Below are 21,278 nucleotides of genomic sequence, written 5' to 3'. Positions count from 1 at the left end.
GATGCATTTTGCTCATACCACGGATATTACATCATTAAATAATATACATGATCGGATTGATTTATAATGATTATAAGTTGTTTATTTCTGATAGGCACAAAAGCAAATGTGATGTTATTTTTCTAATCGAGTCGGCCTTTACTTGATGAAGATCCATAGAATTTCATAAACTACACCTCACGATTTGATCTCCGCAAACTTTATTTGAAAAATATATAGCACATGTTTCGCTAGCACAGTAGCTTTATGAAGTGATAAAGCTACACTTGATAAAGCTACTGTGTTAGCGAAACATGTAATATAGTATAGTTTTCAAATAAAGTTTGTGGAAATCAAATCGTGAGGTGTAGTTCATGAAATTAAATGTGATATTAGTTTCAAGAATTTGTTTTGTCATATTTCTCTACACAAAATGTTGACATACTCAATTTTCCTTCGTATATTCTTCCAGTAAAATTGGGACTTACCAAATAAGTTTCTATTTCAATATATCAAAGACTAATATAATGTCCTTTGAATTTAACCTTGACCATATGATTCTTGAAGAACGCATCGTTGATCAAAAACTAGAGAACAAATTTTTAGGCCTCAACGTAGACAACGAATTGAAATTTGGAACGCATATTAGTAGATATACTATGCAAAAAATTATCCTAAACTTGTTATGCGATAAGGTCTATCTCTAACTCTTTGGACTATCACTCTGCTAGAAAAGCATACTTTGCACTTTTCGAATCCCACTTGCGGTACGGAGTTTGTTTCTGAGGAAGCATCTGTCAAAACTTAATGAGTCAAGTTTTCACAATACAAAAAAGAGCAGTGAGATTCATTACCAGAGCTAGAGTCCAAGATTCCTGTAAGCCCCTTTTTTCAACACATCACTTCTTTACAGTCTACTGCCTCTTTATTTTAGAAAAAGTCTGCCTAATGCACAAAAAGGTACAAAGATAACATCTCGAACTCATCTCAAAGTTATGCCACTCGTCTCACATTCAATATTCCTCTTCCTATCTCGTCAACAGCACAAATTAAAAATTCTATCGTCTATAATAGCAAAAAATATTTCAATCATCTCCCACTTTCAATAAGAAAGTTAACATGCTAGAAACAGTTTCGAAAAAGAGTAAAAAACTTCTGCTAGATAAACCTCATTATAGTATTGAGGAATTTTTTTCGGATGACTTCGCAACTTGAAATTGCAACTTATAATTTTTTTTATCACAGACTTTTACCTATAGACTTTCTGAAGTGTGCTTGAGCCATATTAATATCTTGTTTTATTTCTTGACCTTTATTTTAAATGTTTCTGATTATTTTAGTAGGTACTCAAGCCTGCTTTGTCAACATATAAAATTTCTTATCATATACTTTTACCGTAGACTTTTTGAAGTGTGCTTGAGCCATATTAATATCTTGTTTTACATTCTTGACCTGTATGTTAATGTTACAGATTGTTTTAATTCTTAAGCCTGCTTTGTCAACAAAACCTAAACTTTTATGACAATAAAACATTTCTGACTCTGACTCTGCCATATAATACCAGTTCTCTGTAGGTCATAGTGTATATGGATGAATTTTCCGATATGACAAAAATAAAAGAAATCAAGAATTCACTCAAAGATATCAAGAAAATATTTGTAAATATTTTACACAACTATACAGCGTGACTCACGGTCGATGGTAGGTTAGACGTTTCTGGAAAACGCAAAGCATGATTTTTCTGAAAATTTCACCTCTCACATTTCCTTACCTGTTCTATCGATCTAAAATATTTTCAGCATTGCGGCGTTGCCACTTCCATCAAAAAGTCCTAGAAACTTTATATTTTTAAATGGAACACCACGTATATTAATACATTTTTGGAATCGCTCTGGTATTTTAATACTTTTTTGGAAATAATGTCCTAAACCTATCTCTATCTGTTTCCGAAATAAAAAATAAATTGGGCTAAATATGGTCCAAAACATAGTCTTAATTGAAATTAAGTACATCAGTACTCTCAATTCATGAAAATTTGATATTTTGATGATAGTTTGGACGAACTCGAAATATTCAAATAACATCAAGAAATCGACTCCATATCATACAGGGCGTGCTAAAATTACTATTATTTCCATTGTGCATAAAAGTAGTCAAAAATTCATTTTTTCAAATGAAACCCCCTATATATTACTCGGTAAATTGAAAGATGGTGAAAAATGCTTCAAGATCATATATCATGTCCCTATACCTAAATCGTCAAGTTTTCTCAATAAAGTCGCTTCTTCTAGAAACATAATTTTTTTTAGAATTTGGATTTAGGTAGCAGTGAATTATCAAGCTTATAGCAGTTCGGTTACTTTTATGAGTAATTTACCAAAGAGTTATCGACGGTGTTTCGAATCATCTTCCAAAATGAATGCAAATATCGATTATTCAAACGAAGTTCTTATGAAATTATTTATTATATACATGAACAAAGTGATCAAATCATTGTCAGAACGTGTGAAAATTCAACGAAATGTATCCTGAATTAACACCAATGAACGAGAGGAAGTTTGTAAGGTTACAAAATAATTTCCTCGACTATGGCTCAAAGTTTCCAGGGAACAACTGTCCAAAAAATCAGTCATTTCTAGGTAAAAAGTAATATTTTGTGGGCTAAAACATGTGAAAGTACAGACAATAACAGAATAGGATGATTCAAAATAACAAAATTGTAAACAAAATATCACATTTTCACAATAAATGCTGAAAATGTTGTCCATTACATTCTAAACACTTTTAAATGTTTTTTTGTACGCGACTTGTGTTTGCTTTTTTAATTTCCTGGGGATCCAGATCTTCAATACTCCGCACTATTCAGCGTCGCAATTCTTCTTTGGTAGGCACTGGAGTACTGTATATCCTTTCTTTTAAAACACCCCATAAAAAAAGTCAAATCATAGTTAAGGAAATTATTTTGTAATCTTACAAACTTCCTCTCGTTCATTGGTGTTAATTGAGGATACATTTGGTTGAATTTTTTACACGTTCTGACAATGATTTGATCACTTTCTTCATGTGTATAAAAAATAATTTCATAAGAGCTTCGTTTGAATAATCGATATTTGCATTCATTTTGGAAGATGATTCGAAACACCGTCGATAACTCTTTGTAAATTACTTATAAAAATAACCGAACTGCTATTAGCTTGATAAATCCACTGCTACCTAAATCCAAATTCTAAAAAAAATAATGTTTCTAGAAGAAGCGACTTTATTGAGAAAACTTGATGATTTAGGTATAGGGACATGATATATCATCTGGAAGCATTTTTCACCATTTTATTCACCATATTAAAATAGTAGAGCGATTCAAAAAATGTATTAATATACGGGGGTGCTCCATTTAAAAAAATATAATTGCTAGGACTTTTTGATAGAAGTGGCAACGCCGCAATGCTGAAAATATTTTATATCCATAGAATAGGTAAGGAAATGTGAGAGGTGAAATTTTCGGAAAAATCATGCTTTGCGTTTTCCAGAAACGTCTAACCTACCATCGACCGTGAGTCACGCTGTATATCGTGCAAACAAAATAATTAGAAATGTGTTTTAACTATACCCATATTATTCCCGATCAACTGTGGATTTTGCCAGCATGATAATCAGATAACATTCAAGAGTTAGCGTGTTCATGGTGTTTTGCACTCGAGTTTATGAAGGAAGAAAATTTATTGATGTGTATATGAAGCTGCACGGGGGGTGGTACGTTCCATGAACAGGTAATTGAAAACCTGGAAGTAACATATATCTTTGAAATGAATAACATACGCCTTCTATCATAGTAGGGCTCGATAACACTTCATCACCTTGATGAATTTCCTAGTTAAGTATGGTGATGGTGAGAGGTATTCACAAAAATATTGAAAGATTTAGTAGGCTCTCAGCAAGGAAATGAAAACAGTATTTGAAAATTACATACAAATATCACAGAAAACGAACAACTATCATTTGAAATCAACATGGAACTTAAAAATTCAAGTATTAAAGTTTTCATTATTCAAAAATGTCTCGAAATGAACATTAGGATTCTCAATCGATTGCCGTAGAGGATTGCCTGAAATATTCTCATATATTTCACTGGAAGAAAAAGGAGCTCTAATATTCCACAGATTATTTTACCTGCTTACTTATAGCCAAATTTCGTTCCCAGGTTCAAAATATCAAGACTTCATTTTATAACCGACATATATAGTAGAATAACTTTAAGATAGTTATCAACTTGTCTAATCACAAGATTGTATGGACATAATATCCATTATATTTCTCTCAATTTTGCACAGGAAATCATTTGATTGAAAAGCACTCATGAACGTGGAATTCACTTAATTTGTTCTAGTCAAGACAACGGTGCACATATCAAAATATTAATGTCCTGACGGAATGTTAGTGATAACATTTTTATTTAAGTTAAAATTGGTATATTATAGGAGAAAATAGTGTTTGGAAAAGGAAGGTTTTGGTTTTCTACTTCTCCATCTTTATGCAAAAAACGTGAGAAAGAAAGAAAGCAATCTATTTCAGAAGGTACTATTCAAAAAGATGTGTAGATCATGCAAAGAAGTAACTTTCAGACACAAACTTGAAGAAAAAGCCCTCTCGAAACAACTACTTTCATATAAACATCGAATTACACAAATGAAAAAGTACTTTCGAAACAACTACTTTTATTAACATTGAATTAGACAACAAACACTTTTCACCTTATTGCCTCTTCAGCACCTATTTGCATAACATTACAAGTACTTTATCCATTCAGTCCACGTTGTGGAATTGGCCGCGGTGGTAGTGCGCCCGACTCACGATCGGAAGACCGTGGGTTCGATTCCTGCCTCGACCAGATATTTTTCTCGAGAGAATTTATCTGGTTGAAGCTGGGATGATTCTGCAACCGTGTTAGAAATCACACGTTAAAAGGTAAGACCTCGTTAGTCCTTAGCTCGCACAAGTTTCTCAACTTCTGAGAGTTGTCGTTCGTATGAGGGCGACAGCTGATTAACGGAAAAACAGATTTTAAACAGATTAAATTACGACCCTATGTTACGAATAAGTTAAATCTACGCATGTCATCGATGACAATACGTAATAATAATAATAATTCGATTATTTTTTTAAATCCCTCTTTCTCATACTATATTATGTACTTATGTACTATATTATAGTACTTTCGAAATATTACCTTTATACGAACATTGAATTATATAAAGAACGCTTTTTCCTATTCAGTTTGTACATAACAGTCATTATGGATTTGAATAAGATATTGCTACACAATATAATAGTATGTGAAAGGGGTACATTTTAGTTACATGGAACATTCTTTCTTATTAGACGTTCAAGCCAGTCTCTATATACCTACACAGTAGGTTTAATGGACTGACGCCTATCAGAAAACAACTACTTCCCTGACTAATACCACGAAGGGCGTTGGATTATATCCGACAGGTGTCAGTGCAGGAATCTTCACAGAAAATTTCCTGCATGATACTCCACAATTGAAAACCGGAATTCCGATTTTCAATTGTGGAATATCATTGACTTTAGGTCGATGATGGTCACTATCTTGCACTGATGAGTGGCTAATAAGCCCGAAACCTGTCTGCGAGTGTGTCCGTTCCAGAATTGAAGGTCGACTCTTCAAGTTGTATTGCCAATTTCATATGCAGGACATTTTCTGTGAAGATTCCTGCACTGACGCCTGTCGGATATAATCCAACGCCCTTCGTGGTATTAGCCAGGAAAGTAGTTGTTTTCTGATAGGCGTCAGTCCATTAAACCTACTGTGTAGGTATATAGAGACTGGCTTGAACGTTTAAAGTTCATTTGCTTTAAATATGGACATTGTACTTCTCGACGGCCTTATTGCCTCTTCAGCACAAATCTGGATACATTACTAGATGAAGCACGTCTTTGTAAAGACTTAATTTTAAAATAGATTGCTTTCTTCCTGTCTTCGGAAGTTTCCCACATTTTTTGTATGAAGATGGAGAAGTAAAAGTCAAAACCTTTTTTAATAAATATTTTTATTATCATGTAATGAATATAAGAGTTCCTTACCTGTAACATTTACTTTTTGAAACCGTAGTCGTGCGTTCGTCTTACGCGCCTCTGACACTCTACCTAGGATGTGTAGGATGGCATGTCGTTCGGCTCACTAAAACTCTCCTTATTAGGTAACAACACAAGAACTTGTTAACAAAACGTAGCATTTGCATTGCTCTACGGGTCACTGGACACTTTAGATTATACTCAGGAAATTAAAAACAAGTTTTCATTAAAATTGATGGTTGTTTACCTGAGTAAATTCTCATGAGAAGTTCCTAGGCAGCAGTAGAATCTCTTACCGTGAAATGAAATTAACAATCCAGTACTGCGAAATTTTTCGATATATGCTTTGAAAATTATCATGACCCTCATAATTGTTTCAAATTCATTGGGGGACTAATATTTAGTGATAATAATAATAACTTGTATAGGAACAGTCACAGTAACAATTTACAAAATAGATAACAAATATATGTCTAGGTAGCACACATATCTGTGGTTTATTATTATAATATTCTCTAGTGAAATGATCCCCGATATAGTAATACCCTTTCTGGAAAAAAATGGATGAAATTAGTTTTGAATTTATTTAGTATATTCAATTCTTTTATTAAAGAATTGAATGATGTTGCCATCAGGCAATCGATGACCCAACTCACTCTCAAGAAAATAATTATAGGTACAAAAATGATTTTACCTTGTTCTCAATGTACCTTCCTTGTGTTTACCAAAGTTAATTACGGTTCGCAATTACGAAATGAATAACTAGTCGAATTCGGTTTTGAAACAATGTATTCGCAATGTTCTTTGGAGGAATTCATCTATAAAATTTCCTAAATATTTGGTTTGATCACTATAATGAAAAACTCGGTCTCCTAGAAGAATATTTGGTTTTGTACATAATCTTTGAGTTTCATGGAAGTGAATGAGTTGCGTTTTTTCGTAATTGAACCAAGAATCAATGTCAGATAATACCTTTGAACATTTTTACTGGAGAATATTTCCATTGGCATCCGTAACTATAGTTGAGTCATCTGCAAATACTACAAAAAATTCATATTTTGATGCATTCTGTATTTCATTGACAAATACTTAAAATGAACGAAATCGGACCCAGTACAGAGCCCAGTGGTACACCGATGTTGATAGTTTCAAACTGGATTTTGTGGCGGATATTATTTCATTTTTCTTCATACTCAATGCACACATACTGTTCACGATTAGCAATGAAAGAATCCAAAAAATTCTTTGCTGCCCCTTTAATGTCAACATGAGTCATCTTTGTTTACTAGTTGTTATGTATATGCATGTTATATATTCCAATACAATGGGGCATGTAGTCGAATGCTTTGCTAAGATCACAAAATATCCTAACAGGACATTCTTCCACTTCCATATAGAGTTTTTCATGTAAGTGAAATTTTATCTCTTTCATATACAATATTGTGCAGCAATCCTAAGAATGATATCTGGTTTGGAGTAGAAACTAAATAGGAAAAAGTGTTTTTCGCATAATTCAATGTTTATATAAAATAAGTTGTTTCGCGAGGGCTTTATTCCAGTTTGTGTCTGAAACATACTCATTTGCATGATCTATACGTCTTCCTGAAGAGTTAATTCTTAAATTATTTGCTTCCTTCCTTCTTTTCAAAGTTTTCCACATTTTTTTCTAAAAAGATTTTGATTGTCATCTGTCAAATGTTAATTCGTCTCTTTCATAGGTGGATAGAATCCTTTACAATTCTTCACAATCCATCGCTACTAGTTTTAATGTTGGTGATTATCACTGCCACGTTGGAAAATTGCGATTCGATTTTTCTGTGTTTCCCTCGTTACACAACCTCTTCTTTAAAAGTTGTTTTCTGTACTCATTTCCCTTTTTGTTACATTTTCAATGTAGAAAATGTATCACCTTACATGTTAGTGAAAGCTATTTTTAAGATCGGAGTGTAAGAGAAATTATAGCTCGGATAAACATGAAATGGACTAATGAACAGCGTTTATTCTATAATATATAATGTTAGTTCAATTGTATGTATTTATTGAAATTACTCTGAAGATTCACTGCAATACAATATTATTCATCCAGACGCAACAAAGAATGTAATTAAATCAACATTTAATTGAATATTATAAATGAGAAAAGGAAACCAGCTACTATGACTTCGTAATTTTGAGTACTTCGACCTCTGTGGTGAAAAAAATCTCTTACTGATGGGATTAAATTGAACATAAATAAACTAAGGTTATTCGTTCCGCTGACGTTTTCATAAAACAAACAGTAACTTCTTCATTATTTTCATAAAATGCGTGATGATGACCAGCATTAAGAGCTTATTTGATTATTCATTCTTTAATAGAACAACAAAAACTGACCTCATCGAATTATCAAATCAAATATATTATATTAATATTATTTCTAATGTAGCTAAATGCTTTAGTGGAAATTACTTACAACGATATGTAATTCGAAAGAATATTTTCAAGTCTAGTGAAAAATTAACATTTATCTGTTTGAAAAAAATCTGTTTAGAATCTGTTTTTCCGTTAATCAGCTGTTGCTCTCATACGAACGACAACTCTCAGAAGTTGAGAAACTGGTGCGAGCTATGGAGTAACGAGGTCTTACCTTTTAATGTGTGATTCCTAACACGGTTCCAGAATCATCCCAGCTTCAACCAGATCAATTCTCTTGAGAAAAATATCTAGTCGAGGGGGGAATCGAACCCACGGCCTTCCGATCGAGAGTCGGGCGCGCTACCACCGCGGCCAATTCCAATTATATCTAAAAAAATCATATTATGAAATGTGAACTCCCAAAAAGCCCAAACTACCAAATATCATAGGATTCTGGAAATCAGAAAAAAAGAGTCTATTTATAACAACTACTTCTCCCTGCTCATTTTGAATTCACTGAAATCACGTTGTCACCAATCATCCCGAAAAGACAACTCCTTTTCAAGTAGTTTGTATGTTTTAAAAGCATGTGGAAATTTGAAAAATTATATTTGATTATTTTCGTCAAACCGATAAATTGATAGACACATTAATAGCAGGGGAGCCCACGATGCAAAATGGGGATTTACTCGAGCGTCATTGAGACATATTAGGTTGCAAAGCTTAGATGATAATAATAAGAAGAAAAAATGTTATATGATATATACCTTTTCATCGGTGAGGAAAGCGGCTATAGATTTTTAAATATGTAAAAAATACTGTTGCATGTACATACTCGAGCGCGTCAGATATTGATTGCATTAATGTCCTACGTATTTTTAATAATGTTGGTATGGTAATCTGATCGTTTGCATGATGTGGGTGATTGTACGTAAGGGTTAAAAGTGAGAAGAAAAGAAAATTAATCGAGCGCGTCAGATTTTCTAAGGGAATGTTAAGTGCAACAAAAAAAAGCTCTTATTCAATAATCTGACGATTTCAATCTGACGCAAACTCGCGGCCATTATTATAATGTGCAAAAAAAGCCATTTTGAAATACTCAAGCGCGTCAGATTAAGATATATATGGTTCATCTTTATGTTTTAGACGTGGTTTCTCATAATCTGACGATTATCTAGAGGGTTTCGCTTAATCTGACAAAAACAATATTTTTTAAAAATTTTTTTTTGATTCTTTGAACTTAATTATTTGAAAAGCTCAGGAAATGGCATGCAAATAAATAAGTGTATGTTTTTTAAGGAGAATACTTGTATTTATAAGAAAATAATTTTTAAAAATGCAAAAAAAAATTAATTTTTTATAATCAGTTGATTAATTAATGAATAAAAGAGAAATGAAACTTTCTATGTTCTTACCACTTTTATTTGTAACTAACGTTACTGCAGTTTCGTCCTGTGAGGACATTTTCAAACTTATACAATATATAACATTTTCAAACTTAAATATTGTATAAGTTTGAAAATTTATATATTGTGTAAGTTTGAAAATGTCCTTATAGGACGAAACTGCAGTAACGTTAGTTACAAATAAAAGTGGTAAAAAACATAGAAAGTTTAATTTCTCTTTTCTTCATTATGATTTCCTACCACGTAGTAACGGCTACATCCATCAATTAATGTATTAATTAATCATCATCTTCATCACGAACTAGTCTCTGTGATCAGATGTGATGGCGTCATGGCAACAAAATTCAGAGTGGGGACGTTGTCAGAGAGTAATAGATAGAGAAAAAGTGAATAGAGAATAGAGGAATAGAAACTCGGAGAGGGAAATATAGGTATCACACAGCTGCAGGCATTAAACTTTATCGACGAATTTTTGTTATTTCGGCTTGCGGAAATCGTCAGATTATAAATCGTTAGAATTACTGAAATTAATTTTTTTTCTTTCATTCCTGAGTTGGAGGTAACAATAATGTTTGATTATTAGCATTCTGAAATTGATTTCTATGCATTGCTACCACTTACAATGAGCATTATTTCTGTTCCTCAAGTTAAACTCTGATTATATGATTCCATGATTTAAACTCCTCGTTCAGAAGTATCACGTAAATTCTTTGAAATTTTTAAGCATGTACTATAATGAATATTACCGGAGTTTTATCCCAAAACCAAACCGTTATTTTCACGTGTTTTGATCACCAAGTGATCATCTTCAGAGGAATATTAAATTAATCATAACAATTATAGATCAAAATGTATCTTTTTTATGGCAAATTAAATTTCCTACAAAAACTTTATACTTATTTTTTTCTTAACATTATTTTATTACCGAAAAATCCAGTTGAAACCGAAAAAAAAATGTTCCTGTGTTATCTATATGAAAAGTTGAATATTTGAATGAGCTATGTCTCTAATTGACTTTGAAAAAAATTCTATCGAGAATTTTTTTCTACAAATTGTCAGATTTTCAGGTAGGACGCTTAAAAATGAAATATTAGCATACTCCCTTTTTTTTTAAACTCAAACTTCGTTATTTTCGAGCAAATAACAATAGAGCAACCAACAATAGATAAAAGTACGAATCCGTAAAACAACTGGTTTTATCATATTGTTGCTCATGGTATTGCTAAATAACAAAGTTTTCGTTGAAAAATGGTTAATTAATCCATACAATTTTTAGGTCTTGTGGTATTACTATCGAAAAAGTAATGTACTAAAGTTATGATAAGAGAAAAAAATAAAACTCTGTGTCATAAAGATGCTGGGTTACAGTTACCAAAACGCCCAATAACGGATGATTTCAATCGAAAATTTTGAGTGAAGAATCCTGAAGGATTCTTTTCCTACTGTTCATCTTTTTCTATTGTTTTTCTCAGAAAAGTTCAGATGTTTCTTTCAAAAGATATTACATTCCATCAATGAAAAAAATCGTATATTCTGCATATTTGAAATTGTTTAGTCGTCAGATGTTTTTGAATAAAATGTGTCACAAAAACTACATATATTATTTATAGAGCTCTTATATCAGACTGATAACCATTAAGAATGTTATTAGCTAGAAGTCTGTTTACCGATACGATAGTTATTATGTTTTTATTCGGTCAGGAATTTAATTATTGTTCAAGAATCTTAATTAATCAGCAGTTTCTATTACAAGTAACGGTGAACTATATAAGAAGTATACATTTACTTTTTGTCGGTAGAACCATCATTCCGTTCTGAAAGTTTTAACATCAAAATACATAAATGACAACCGTGATGTAAGACTTCACTGAATGATGAAACATTATTCATTGAAAAAAAAATTGTCGGAAGCTCGTGAGTATGTTTGCACTGAAACATCGTGTTATGTCTTCATCATCAAGGTAGGCGTTAGCTGATTTGGTGATCACTGGACGTCGTCTTCATGGGGAGAGATGTCATCACCCTTACATACTTAGGCTCGTCCTTTGAAGAGAGTTAAATCCAGCAATGTGTTGATGGTTCAGCCTAGCACCACTGATGAGACCTAAGGCAGTTCGAAACAGCGCTGTCTGTTGTTCAATCTCAAATCTTGTGTTTGGGCTCTGGTTTTCAGCAAGACGAAACAGACTAATTTGTAGACAAGTGAATAATTTTATTTCCACTACCCACAGTAGAATTAAGTATGGAATTTGCTTCTGGGGTACATCTTCAGCAGCAAAAAATGTTTTTATTGTTGAAAACATGGTATTGAGAAATATGATAGAACTCAAAAGAAGGCAGGCATGTTGAATACATTCAAAGATCTAGGAATCTTAACGTTACCTTCCATGTTTTTTTTATGGGAACGTTTATTTATGTCTTTATGAATATCGACAAGTTTAGGCCAGATCAGATATTTATAATGTGATTATCAGCCAAAAAATACACTACAAGTACCTCATTTTAAAATTAATGTATGTTACAATTCCCCTCTCAGTTTAAGACCAATGTTTTACCTATAACTTATTACCTATTGAAATAAAAGAATCTAAGTCTGAAGCACTTTTCAAAAATCGTTTGAAAAAGTTTTTTGCCGATGAATGTTTTTACCATGTGGATGAGTTTTTATTATTTTTTCCTTTGTTAATATAATCATGATATGTATTTAAATGTATATATGATCGTGAGTTTATGTATGTATCTTCAAAAATCAAAAACTGCATGACGTGAAAATTACATTTTTTCACAATCATGTATTATCACAAAAAAATGAAGATTATCATCATCATTATTATTAACCTTCTATCACACTAACTCCAGTAATTTTTTTACTGAGAATTTTGATAAGTAATAATAATAATAATAATAAACGTATTCATTACTATAACCACACAAAAAAATAACAATATTAATTTCTAACTACATATAACCTAGTAAAAGTTCAATTTTTGCATCTATGCAAATAACTGCTAAACTGTTCTTCCACTTAACCTGAAAAAGTCTCTGCATGGGTATTGAAGTAGCATATCATTAACATAAGTATATGAATACATGAATAAAGATCAGTGACTGACGATGATATAAAACTAGTCAAACTATTATTGGCCAGGAATCGCTCAAAGAAGAAAAAAATAGAAGAAGATAGAAAAGCGAAAGTATTATGTTTCTTTCTTTGGCAATGAATGACTTCTGCAAATATCTTGATGAACATTTTCCAGGAATAGAATACCACATCAGGGCAATATTCATATTACTGAATCAGGAAAAGGTGTTCTGGTATTGCTGATGAAACAAAAAAGCAAAAAACAAGTTTCAAAATCAATTACAATTTCTCGGAAATCCATATTAACTTCAAAATTACTAGAATTCATGGACTTTATAATAATTGTGTCGATGAAAGAAAAAAAAATATTTGGGAACTGTGAAAAAATTAATTACCTTTGATGCATAATATCAATACCTAGTTGATATAAAAGACCGTGAGAGCATGCCTATATAAAAAAAAACGAAAAATCGATAATTTTTGGAAAATAGTAGATGGGTAAGAAATATAGTTTCATATTCAAGATGAAATGAAAAATTTGTTTTCTATTCTCAGTCAACATAGTGAAAATTATAGTGTCAAAAAACAAAAGTATTTTCAATATCTTCTTTTAATATTTCTTCGTTTTTAAGTTGTATGTCTTATATTTCTCAGAATAGTAAACACTTTGTCAATGAGATTTCACATTCGACAATAAACTACGTCTTGATTGGTTGATATTTCTTTTTCATCATTTTTCAATCAGGTTGATTATTTATTTATCAATATATATTCAAACTTCACCTTGCATCAAATTTTTGCCTTGCCTTCTAGACTTTTTGTTATTCAGTGTTCAAATCTTTGAGTTTTCCAATAGTTAACTCAGGTTTCATTAGTTTCTTTCTATACTCCACAGATTTTCTAATATTGCACAATTTTTTAGGTTTAATATTTTTTATTTGCAAATACTATCATATTTCCAGCCAGCTTTGACTCAAACTAGCACGTATTTTGTGCTGTGCTCTTTCATATACATATATTATAAACAAATATAATGATAATAATAATACTTATTGAACTTCGAAGAACATGAGAAACAAAAAAATAAACTTACGGGAGATGGGGCCATGAAAGTATATTATGAAATGTATATATTAGAGGCAGGCGGTTTCGGAATCATAGCTCCCTTACCACGATGTAATATCATGAACGAAGTGCATTATTAGAAAGAAATATCTAACAAAAAATAAAATCTCTAGCTATTAAGTATCTTGAAATGTTCTGCTTCTGGCGGTAAATATCTTTTGATACCGAGCAATCGTGTTCTCTAATTCCTTCAAGAACTACAGCAAACCGAGAAGGTGTATATAAAATAGCGAAATTATAGTATTTCTTCGAGTCTTAGAGACATATATTTCAGTTCTTGCAAATTTTCTTAGATCAGAACGATATCTGTTCGGTATCTGACCAAAGTAATCAGCAGTATTAAAGTTAACATGGTGCATAAATAGTTTTTTTATTGTGTAACATTTCTCTGTACAACTTTCAATCAGCATTATTTGTATCTTCCATAGTTGTATTTTAATTTCGTAAAAAAATGCGTTTTTGTAATAAATCGCTCATTAATATAGGTACCTTCATATCACCCGTATTCTATAACACTATATTTCCACAAAACATTGATGTGAATACATCACATAGTGAACTGTTGTTTATTATGGGTTCCATTAAGTATCGACTATTTTTCAATTACCAACACTGTTCAAAGTGAATTTTGTTAAATCGATTTTCAAATTCATATGATATGTCATAGGCAGTTATAGAATATCACGAAGAAAATTCGTAACCTACTTAATTTCTATAAAATCATCTATAATTATTATAGATAATTGAAACGTAATTAGGATGATACTTCAAACACTTGATTATACAAATTTTCCATGGTATATTCCCGATTAAGTTGGAGGCATGACAGCTGTTAACCAGCTGTCATCACCCTCCAGTCGTCAAAAGGCGAAACTTGTACAAGCTAAGAATTAATGGAGTCTCACTATTCAACGTGCGATACTCATCACGAAAGGTTAGAAATTCAAATAAGACATCACTGAAATTATAATATTGAAAAACAAAAAGTTATTATAGTCTCTCATTCGACAAACAGAGGAAGTTTATTGTTTCAAAACTAATACAATTGTAGTGAGTTTTTCGTTTTTCCTGTAATTGATATATAAGATAGATGAGCATTATTTCAATTTAGTAGATGAGTAGACAATATCTTTCTCAACTCATAATTTGCGGTATTAAACTATTCGGCTGTCTGCACCGAGTCTTCATAAACTGTCCAAAATATTTCATTCATTTGAATGAGTATAGAATAATGAATCGTTCCACAAAAGTAATCGTTGATTCTACATAATTTTTTGAAATCCCATGGATTTTACCCAGACTCTTGAGTTAATTAACTGGAAACTAGCAAAAATCATCGGGTGGAACCATTTCCGTTCTTGAAGGTTACTGAATAACGTTCCGTTATCAAACAAGGTCGTTTATTTTTACCTACTATATTGCACTTTGATTCTTGCATTTGCTTGATGATTGTACTATAATAAAGAGCGAAATAATTCAATTCAATAAAAAATGTAATTGCCGACCGGTCAGTTGTCATAGTTATATAATGAAGTCATATGCTTGTGCACTTATGTGAATCGACAAGGACACTACTAATGAATCTTCTAACGGTGTTATTAAATGCGGAGAGTTTTATTAAATTCTTACAGTGTGTAAAGTATCTCAGAAGTGAGCAAGTTTTCAATTCAAAAATTCTGAAATATAAAAAGTATTCACGATTATCGAAAATAACAGTTAATAATTTGTTTGTGCAAAACGTTACTAATGAGATCGAGAATGTCTGGTTTCTTGAATAGTAACTGAAAACACCCAAAAGTTGCCCACATAACTATATAACTATTATTTCAGTACCACAAATTCAGATTTTTGTAACTTTCAAAATAGATAAAAAAGTAACTTCACATTTCCTTGAAAAAAAAAATGTTTGCCACAAGTTACCTATTTCTAGAAGGAAAATGAAAAATTTTAATGGAATATTTACCCCTCAATTCATCATCATCAATCAGCTTTCACAGAGATTTTCATCAGCGAGGAACCGATAGAAAGAAACATAAATCAACATGAATATTCTTGAGGAAGATTATAATTTTCGTAGCCTAATAATTTTGAGATATTTCACCATCAATCACCGAATTGAGTTGTATGAGTTTATATTGCAGACATTTCAATATAACCCTTGACTATTTCTCCTAATTCATGAAAACGATGAAAATATTGAAGACTTGGCAGCCTGAAATTAAGATTTTCAAACGAGATTCTTTGAGTTGAAAATATTGTCGTTTCGTATCCCTCGCATACACCAATCTCATTCGATCGAAATGCGGACGAACCATAATTTTGAAAATGTTACTTGAAGGCAAATACTTTTCGATGAGTTACCATTCTTGGATGTCATAGGGATTATAAATAACCATGGTAAATGTTATCAGGGACACAGCTTTTAAAGCAACGGGCATCCTTCAAACAGCGTAGATAAGTTTATTACGAAACAGAAAGTTAGGGAGAATCTTCATAAATATTCTATTTTTCAAAAATACATAAATTTTAAACCCATTTGTTTTTCTATGTGAACCAAGATAGAGCAACGGATTAGATCGTATTTTCAAAAAGTTGAACGTGGAAGTAGCCTTCAAAACGTCTTGTACACTTCTTGTTGGGAAATGCAAAGTCGGATATATATAAAAGCTGAAATCTATAAGAACTGTGACCCAAAATATATTGATCAAACTGAGCGAGCCGTTGAAACTCGTTTCAAAGAACCCGCAGCATATCCAATCTCGGAAACCAGAAAAAACTAGTGTCGCTCAACACGGCCATAGAAATCATTGACTTCGGTACATGAAACTAGATTTTGATATGCTTTCGAAAGTCTGGAAATAGCAACGTTTGGCATGAGAACTATGAACAGTGATAAAGGTCCCGTTCCAAACAGCCCACTGTTCACCTTTTCATAAACCACTTTGTTGAATTAAGCGGGAACTTCACGAGATAATTTTCCGCTAAACATTTTTTCCAAACATAAAAAAAACTAGAATTGATCTGCAACTTACTGTATTAGGTAAAATAATTTTTCTATGAAAATGGTCATGTAGAATGTAAGGTTTTTATTGACAAAATTTTCAATGTCGAAAAGTGAAAGTATAACCTGTTATATATAAATAGAGACCAATTTTAGAGTTAAGAATTAGTTTTCTTCATCTTCTGAAGACGCCAACTTGGGTGATGAAACGCGCGTCGAGAAAAGTGCCTATTGCAGTACTGGAGTTTGGAGAAAGTGCTTCGTTCTGATGTGAATGCTTTCCCGTATAATTCAAGATAAACTCCCCCGACATACAGTTTTATTTTCATGATTATCCATACAAATTAAATAAGAGTAAATGACACTTGAGTGATTCAAATCGGTTTTTTTTAACTTTTTAATTATGATATCTTCAACTCCAAGGTATTTTACATGTTTCTGTAAGCAACACATAATTTATTGACTTCTGGGATGTTTGCTCTATTTTGTGATAAAATTTCTTAATTTTTTTTCTGTGACGAATAACTTTTTTTTTAATATTTGCTAAAAAAACTTGGGTCGGAGAATACTTGTTCAATGTAAGTAATGTTATCTTTTTTAATTATGAAGGATAAGAAGTTCTCCAAGGAAGAAAAATAATAATTGAATAAAAGTGATTTATTGGATATATGTAATTTTTTAAAGAAATATGTAGATAGTGTATGTAGATAGAAGTTACTGGCAAAAAAGACAGAAGCATTAAAAATATTCTGTTCTATCAACTTTTGAAACAATTTGAATATATTCTGTTATGAAGAGTATCGGAATTGTTGTTTTCTAATTAGTTCCAATCCATTTTAGTGCATTTAAATATTTAAATAGATTCATCGATCACCAAGAGTTTCCAGAAAGCTTATAATCTATATAATTTTCCAAACATAAAAAACTAGAATTAGTAGGCAACTTACTGTATTAGGTGAATAATTTTTCTATAAAAAAAATTCATGTAGAATGTAGTTAACACTTGAGTTTTGTGAAACATTTACGTTTTGATTGATAAAATCATGATTATCATAGATTAACAACAAATTTTTATTCACAAACCAGATACAAGAAAACTGAACATTTTATAGAATGGAGTTATTTTCGTTCAATTTCAAAAACAAGGTTGGTTTCTGCAAAATGGGATTAATTGCTGTGTTATCTTATTTTTAGTATTAGGTAGTATCAGAACAATTTTTTCTATGATACAGTTTTTCTTTTATTGTGTAGGTAATATTAATTGTAAAATTATGTATTGAATTTTATTGCAGGCATCCCAATCCTTTGGAGGAATTGGTTTCGGCATAAAACGAGAAGTGTTCTTCCTCAACCTCGAGGACGGATATTTCGGTTGCCAAGTTAACGAGTCGACGGACGTCTTACAGTTATTCGAATTATCAAAATTATGCGACGGAACTCCGAACTGCTTCCTTGGTTCCGATGAATTAACAAAAGAACTCAAGTGCACTGGTAAGTCCATTTTAATTGTAAATACGTTTCACTTTTCATTTTGTTTGCGTTCGTAGTCGGCCATAGTTTTGAAGGAGTAAAAACAAAGAATACCTATATTTAGTCCAATCATTGAAGGTAAAATACGGCAGTACCTACTGTGTAACTGCTACCGATTTATAAAAAAAAATTATTAGGTTCCACTTAGGCGTACTGTATTTATTGTATTGAATGTATTGAATCTATTAGAGCCGCTGGAGACACCCTACAGTTTGTTTTATGAGAGAGAGGACATTGGTAGATCAAGATCTTCAGATGATGTGGTGCTGCAGGTTTTTCCGGGTTTTCCTGCAGCTGAAAAAGCAAATGGGCCACTGGAATCAATGAAGTCACCCCGGAGCGCCAATTAATCATTATTGTTTTTTATTTTTATCGTTGTTTTATAATTTCACAAATAAATTCCCTATACTTCAAAGTTGAAGGGAATTAAAAATGTTTCATTGAAAATTCGAGAGTGAGTGGATTCACTAATTTCAAACAGCTTTTGTTTCATAAATTTCTCCACGAAATTCAGAACTTTTTCATTTTTTCCCGATTAAAAATGTCAATTTTCCAACCAATAACTCAAAAAATGAATATTTTATCGAAAAAATCATTCTCACTTAAAATGTACCTTTAAAAAACAAAAAAGAATAGTGTCCGTAAACCTAATAGGGGAGACCTAGGGGAGTTGTGACAATTTTTACTTCAAGGAACATATCTCGCACAAGAATCATTCCACAGTTAAGACCTATATGAATTAATGTAGCACCATTCCTTATATTTCCAAAACAATCATCAAAAATAATTAGAAAATTATGGTTTCTGAGAAAATCAACAAAAACAAAGACTACTCCCTTTGTCACAACTCTTCTATCAGTTTTGATAAGTACCAAGGTAAGTTGTGACAGCTTTGTATTTCTACTATTTGATTATAAAAAACCCATTATACGTATTATAAATAAATCAAACATGGTATTTTTGCGAAAAAGTGCTTTTATCATATGTTAGTACATTAAGTACCAACAAAAACAACTTACCATCCTCATAACAAGTAATTATATCTATTAAGTAAAAACGTCATCTCTTTGAGATCAATCATTATTATAATCAGTCAAAAATCTTAATCTAATCTGATAGACAATTGTGGCAAAGTTATTGCAGCTCGTCTCCAGTACAATCCACGTGTGCCCAGCCTTTGCTTTCTAGGCATTTGGAAACACAGCTCATTCGATCTGCTGTTTGCATAGGCTTTAAGGCAAACCAAGCAAAAACAATTAGTTTCTGCCTCTTCTTCGTCATCATCTGTTCTCTTCTTCTTATTAGTCTTCTTAGGTTTCTTCTTTTCTTCGCTTTAGAGACGTTTTTTACATTCTCCAACTTTCTATTAGCTTCAATAGCAGTTATTTCGTCCTTAGTATGTGTGTCAGTAAGCACAGCAGATTTGATTTTGCGTCTCTTTGGTTGGCTCTTTTTTATTGGCTGAACTTTTGGCAACGGCCTAACTGATTTTGACGAAAACACGTTAGTAACGGTGGCAAGAGGACTATGGGCTGTAGACGTGGATGACATAGGTTCCATGGCATTAACATTTAGAACTAGGGTATGGTCTGTAGACGTGGAGGCGATAGGTTCATTGGCATTATTGTTCACAACTGATGACTTTTTAGATGGCATGGTCTGATCTATACGTGCACCTGGAATAATGGCTTTTGCTTCATCATTATCAACGGTGCAGGTGTTGAAATTTGGTTCTTTCTGTTGGATTCTTCACAACTTCTGAAATGAATTACTCTAGTTTTCTGATTGATTCGGCCGCTACTTGATGAAGATCCATAGTAATTTCCAAAACTACACCTCACGATTTGATCTCCACAAACTTTATTTGAAAAATATATCACAACATGTTTCGCTAGCACAGTAGCTTTCTCAAGTGATTTGATTGCTCTAGTTCTGGGTTGTGACGATCAGTGACTTGACTTGGAAGAAAATCGGCTGCTCCAAATATGTCTGAATTCCAGTTGCAGCAAAACCAGCACTAATATCCGTTGCAGTGATTGCTACATCAAATGCAGACTTTGCTTTAGATGGGATTTCATAGATGGTCATGACTTTCCCAGCATTGCTTCGCATTTAATTGCCACAAGCTGTATTAATTGCTTTTCCTAGAGGTCCAAAAATAGCACGATCCAGTGGTTGTAGCTTGTGCGTACAGTATAAGGGAAATTTGAGCAAAATTATGCCTAGCATGATTATCTAGAAGCAACAGAGCTCTTGGCTCTTTTGAAGGTCTAAAATGATTTTTAAAATAGTCAAGAAAAACTTGAAAATCATCCTCTTGCATCCAGCCTGATCCGTTAGCTGTTCCGATTGAACCAATTGGGCTGTCCCAAATAAAATAGCTTTGGAATCGTTTACGTGAAAATATAAACATAGGTGGTACATAATTACCTATTGCGTTTCCAGCTGAAGCCAATGTGATCGAGGGCCCCCTTTCTATCTTTCTGACTTGTTTTTCTCCGCGTCGCGCAATTGCCATATCAGGCTTTTGGACGGTAGTCATTTCGGTCTCATCGACATTCCAAATAACGTTTGTATCGAGTTTATGTTTGCTTAAGACGCCAGTATAGTTATCAAAGAAAAGAGCCACATTTGTTTTATTAAAGCTGGTAGTGCCAACTATGCTAGT

At 32.2% G+C, this 21,278-nt stretch overlaps 1 protein-coding gene across 1 annotated transcript in view; it reads left to right on the top strand.

The window, feature by feature from the left end:
- dpy (fibrillin-like protein dumpy) overlaps positions 1 to 21,278 on the top strand; it is a 225,421-nt gene that overhangs the window by 71,037 nt on the left and 133,106 nt on the right. The window contains 1 exon segment of the mRNA XM_074170270.1: positions 18,373 to 18,571. Coding sequence (XP_074026371.1) covers positions 18,373 to 18,571 — 199 coding nt within the window.

Source organism: Leptinotarsa decemlineata, unplaced genomic scaffold, assembly GCF_025532065.1.
Source record: "Leptinotarsa decemlineata unplaced genomic scaffold, Ldec_3_MD MMD2_P_RNA_scaffold_7, whole genome shotgun sequence".
NCBI classification, from domain to species: domain Eukaryota; kingdom Metazoa; phylum Arthropoda; class Insecta; order Coleoptera; family Chrysomelidae; genus Leptinotarsa; species Leptinotarsa decemlineata.
Note: the sequence above shows the minus strand (reverse complement) of the source record. Positions and strands in the feature narration are given on the sequence as shown.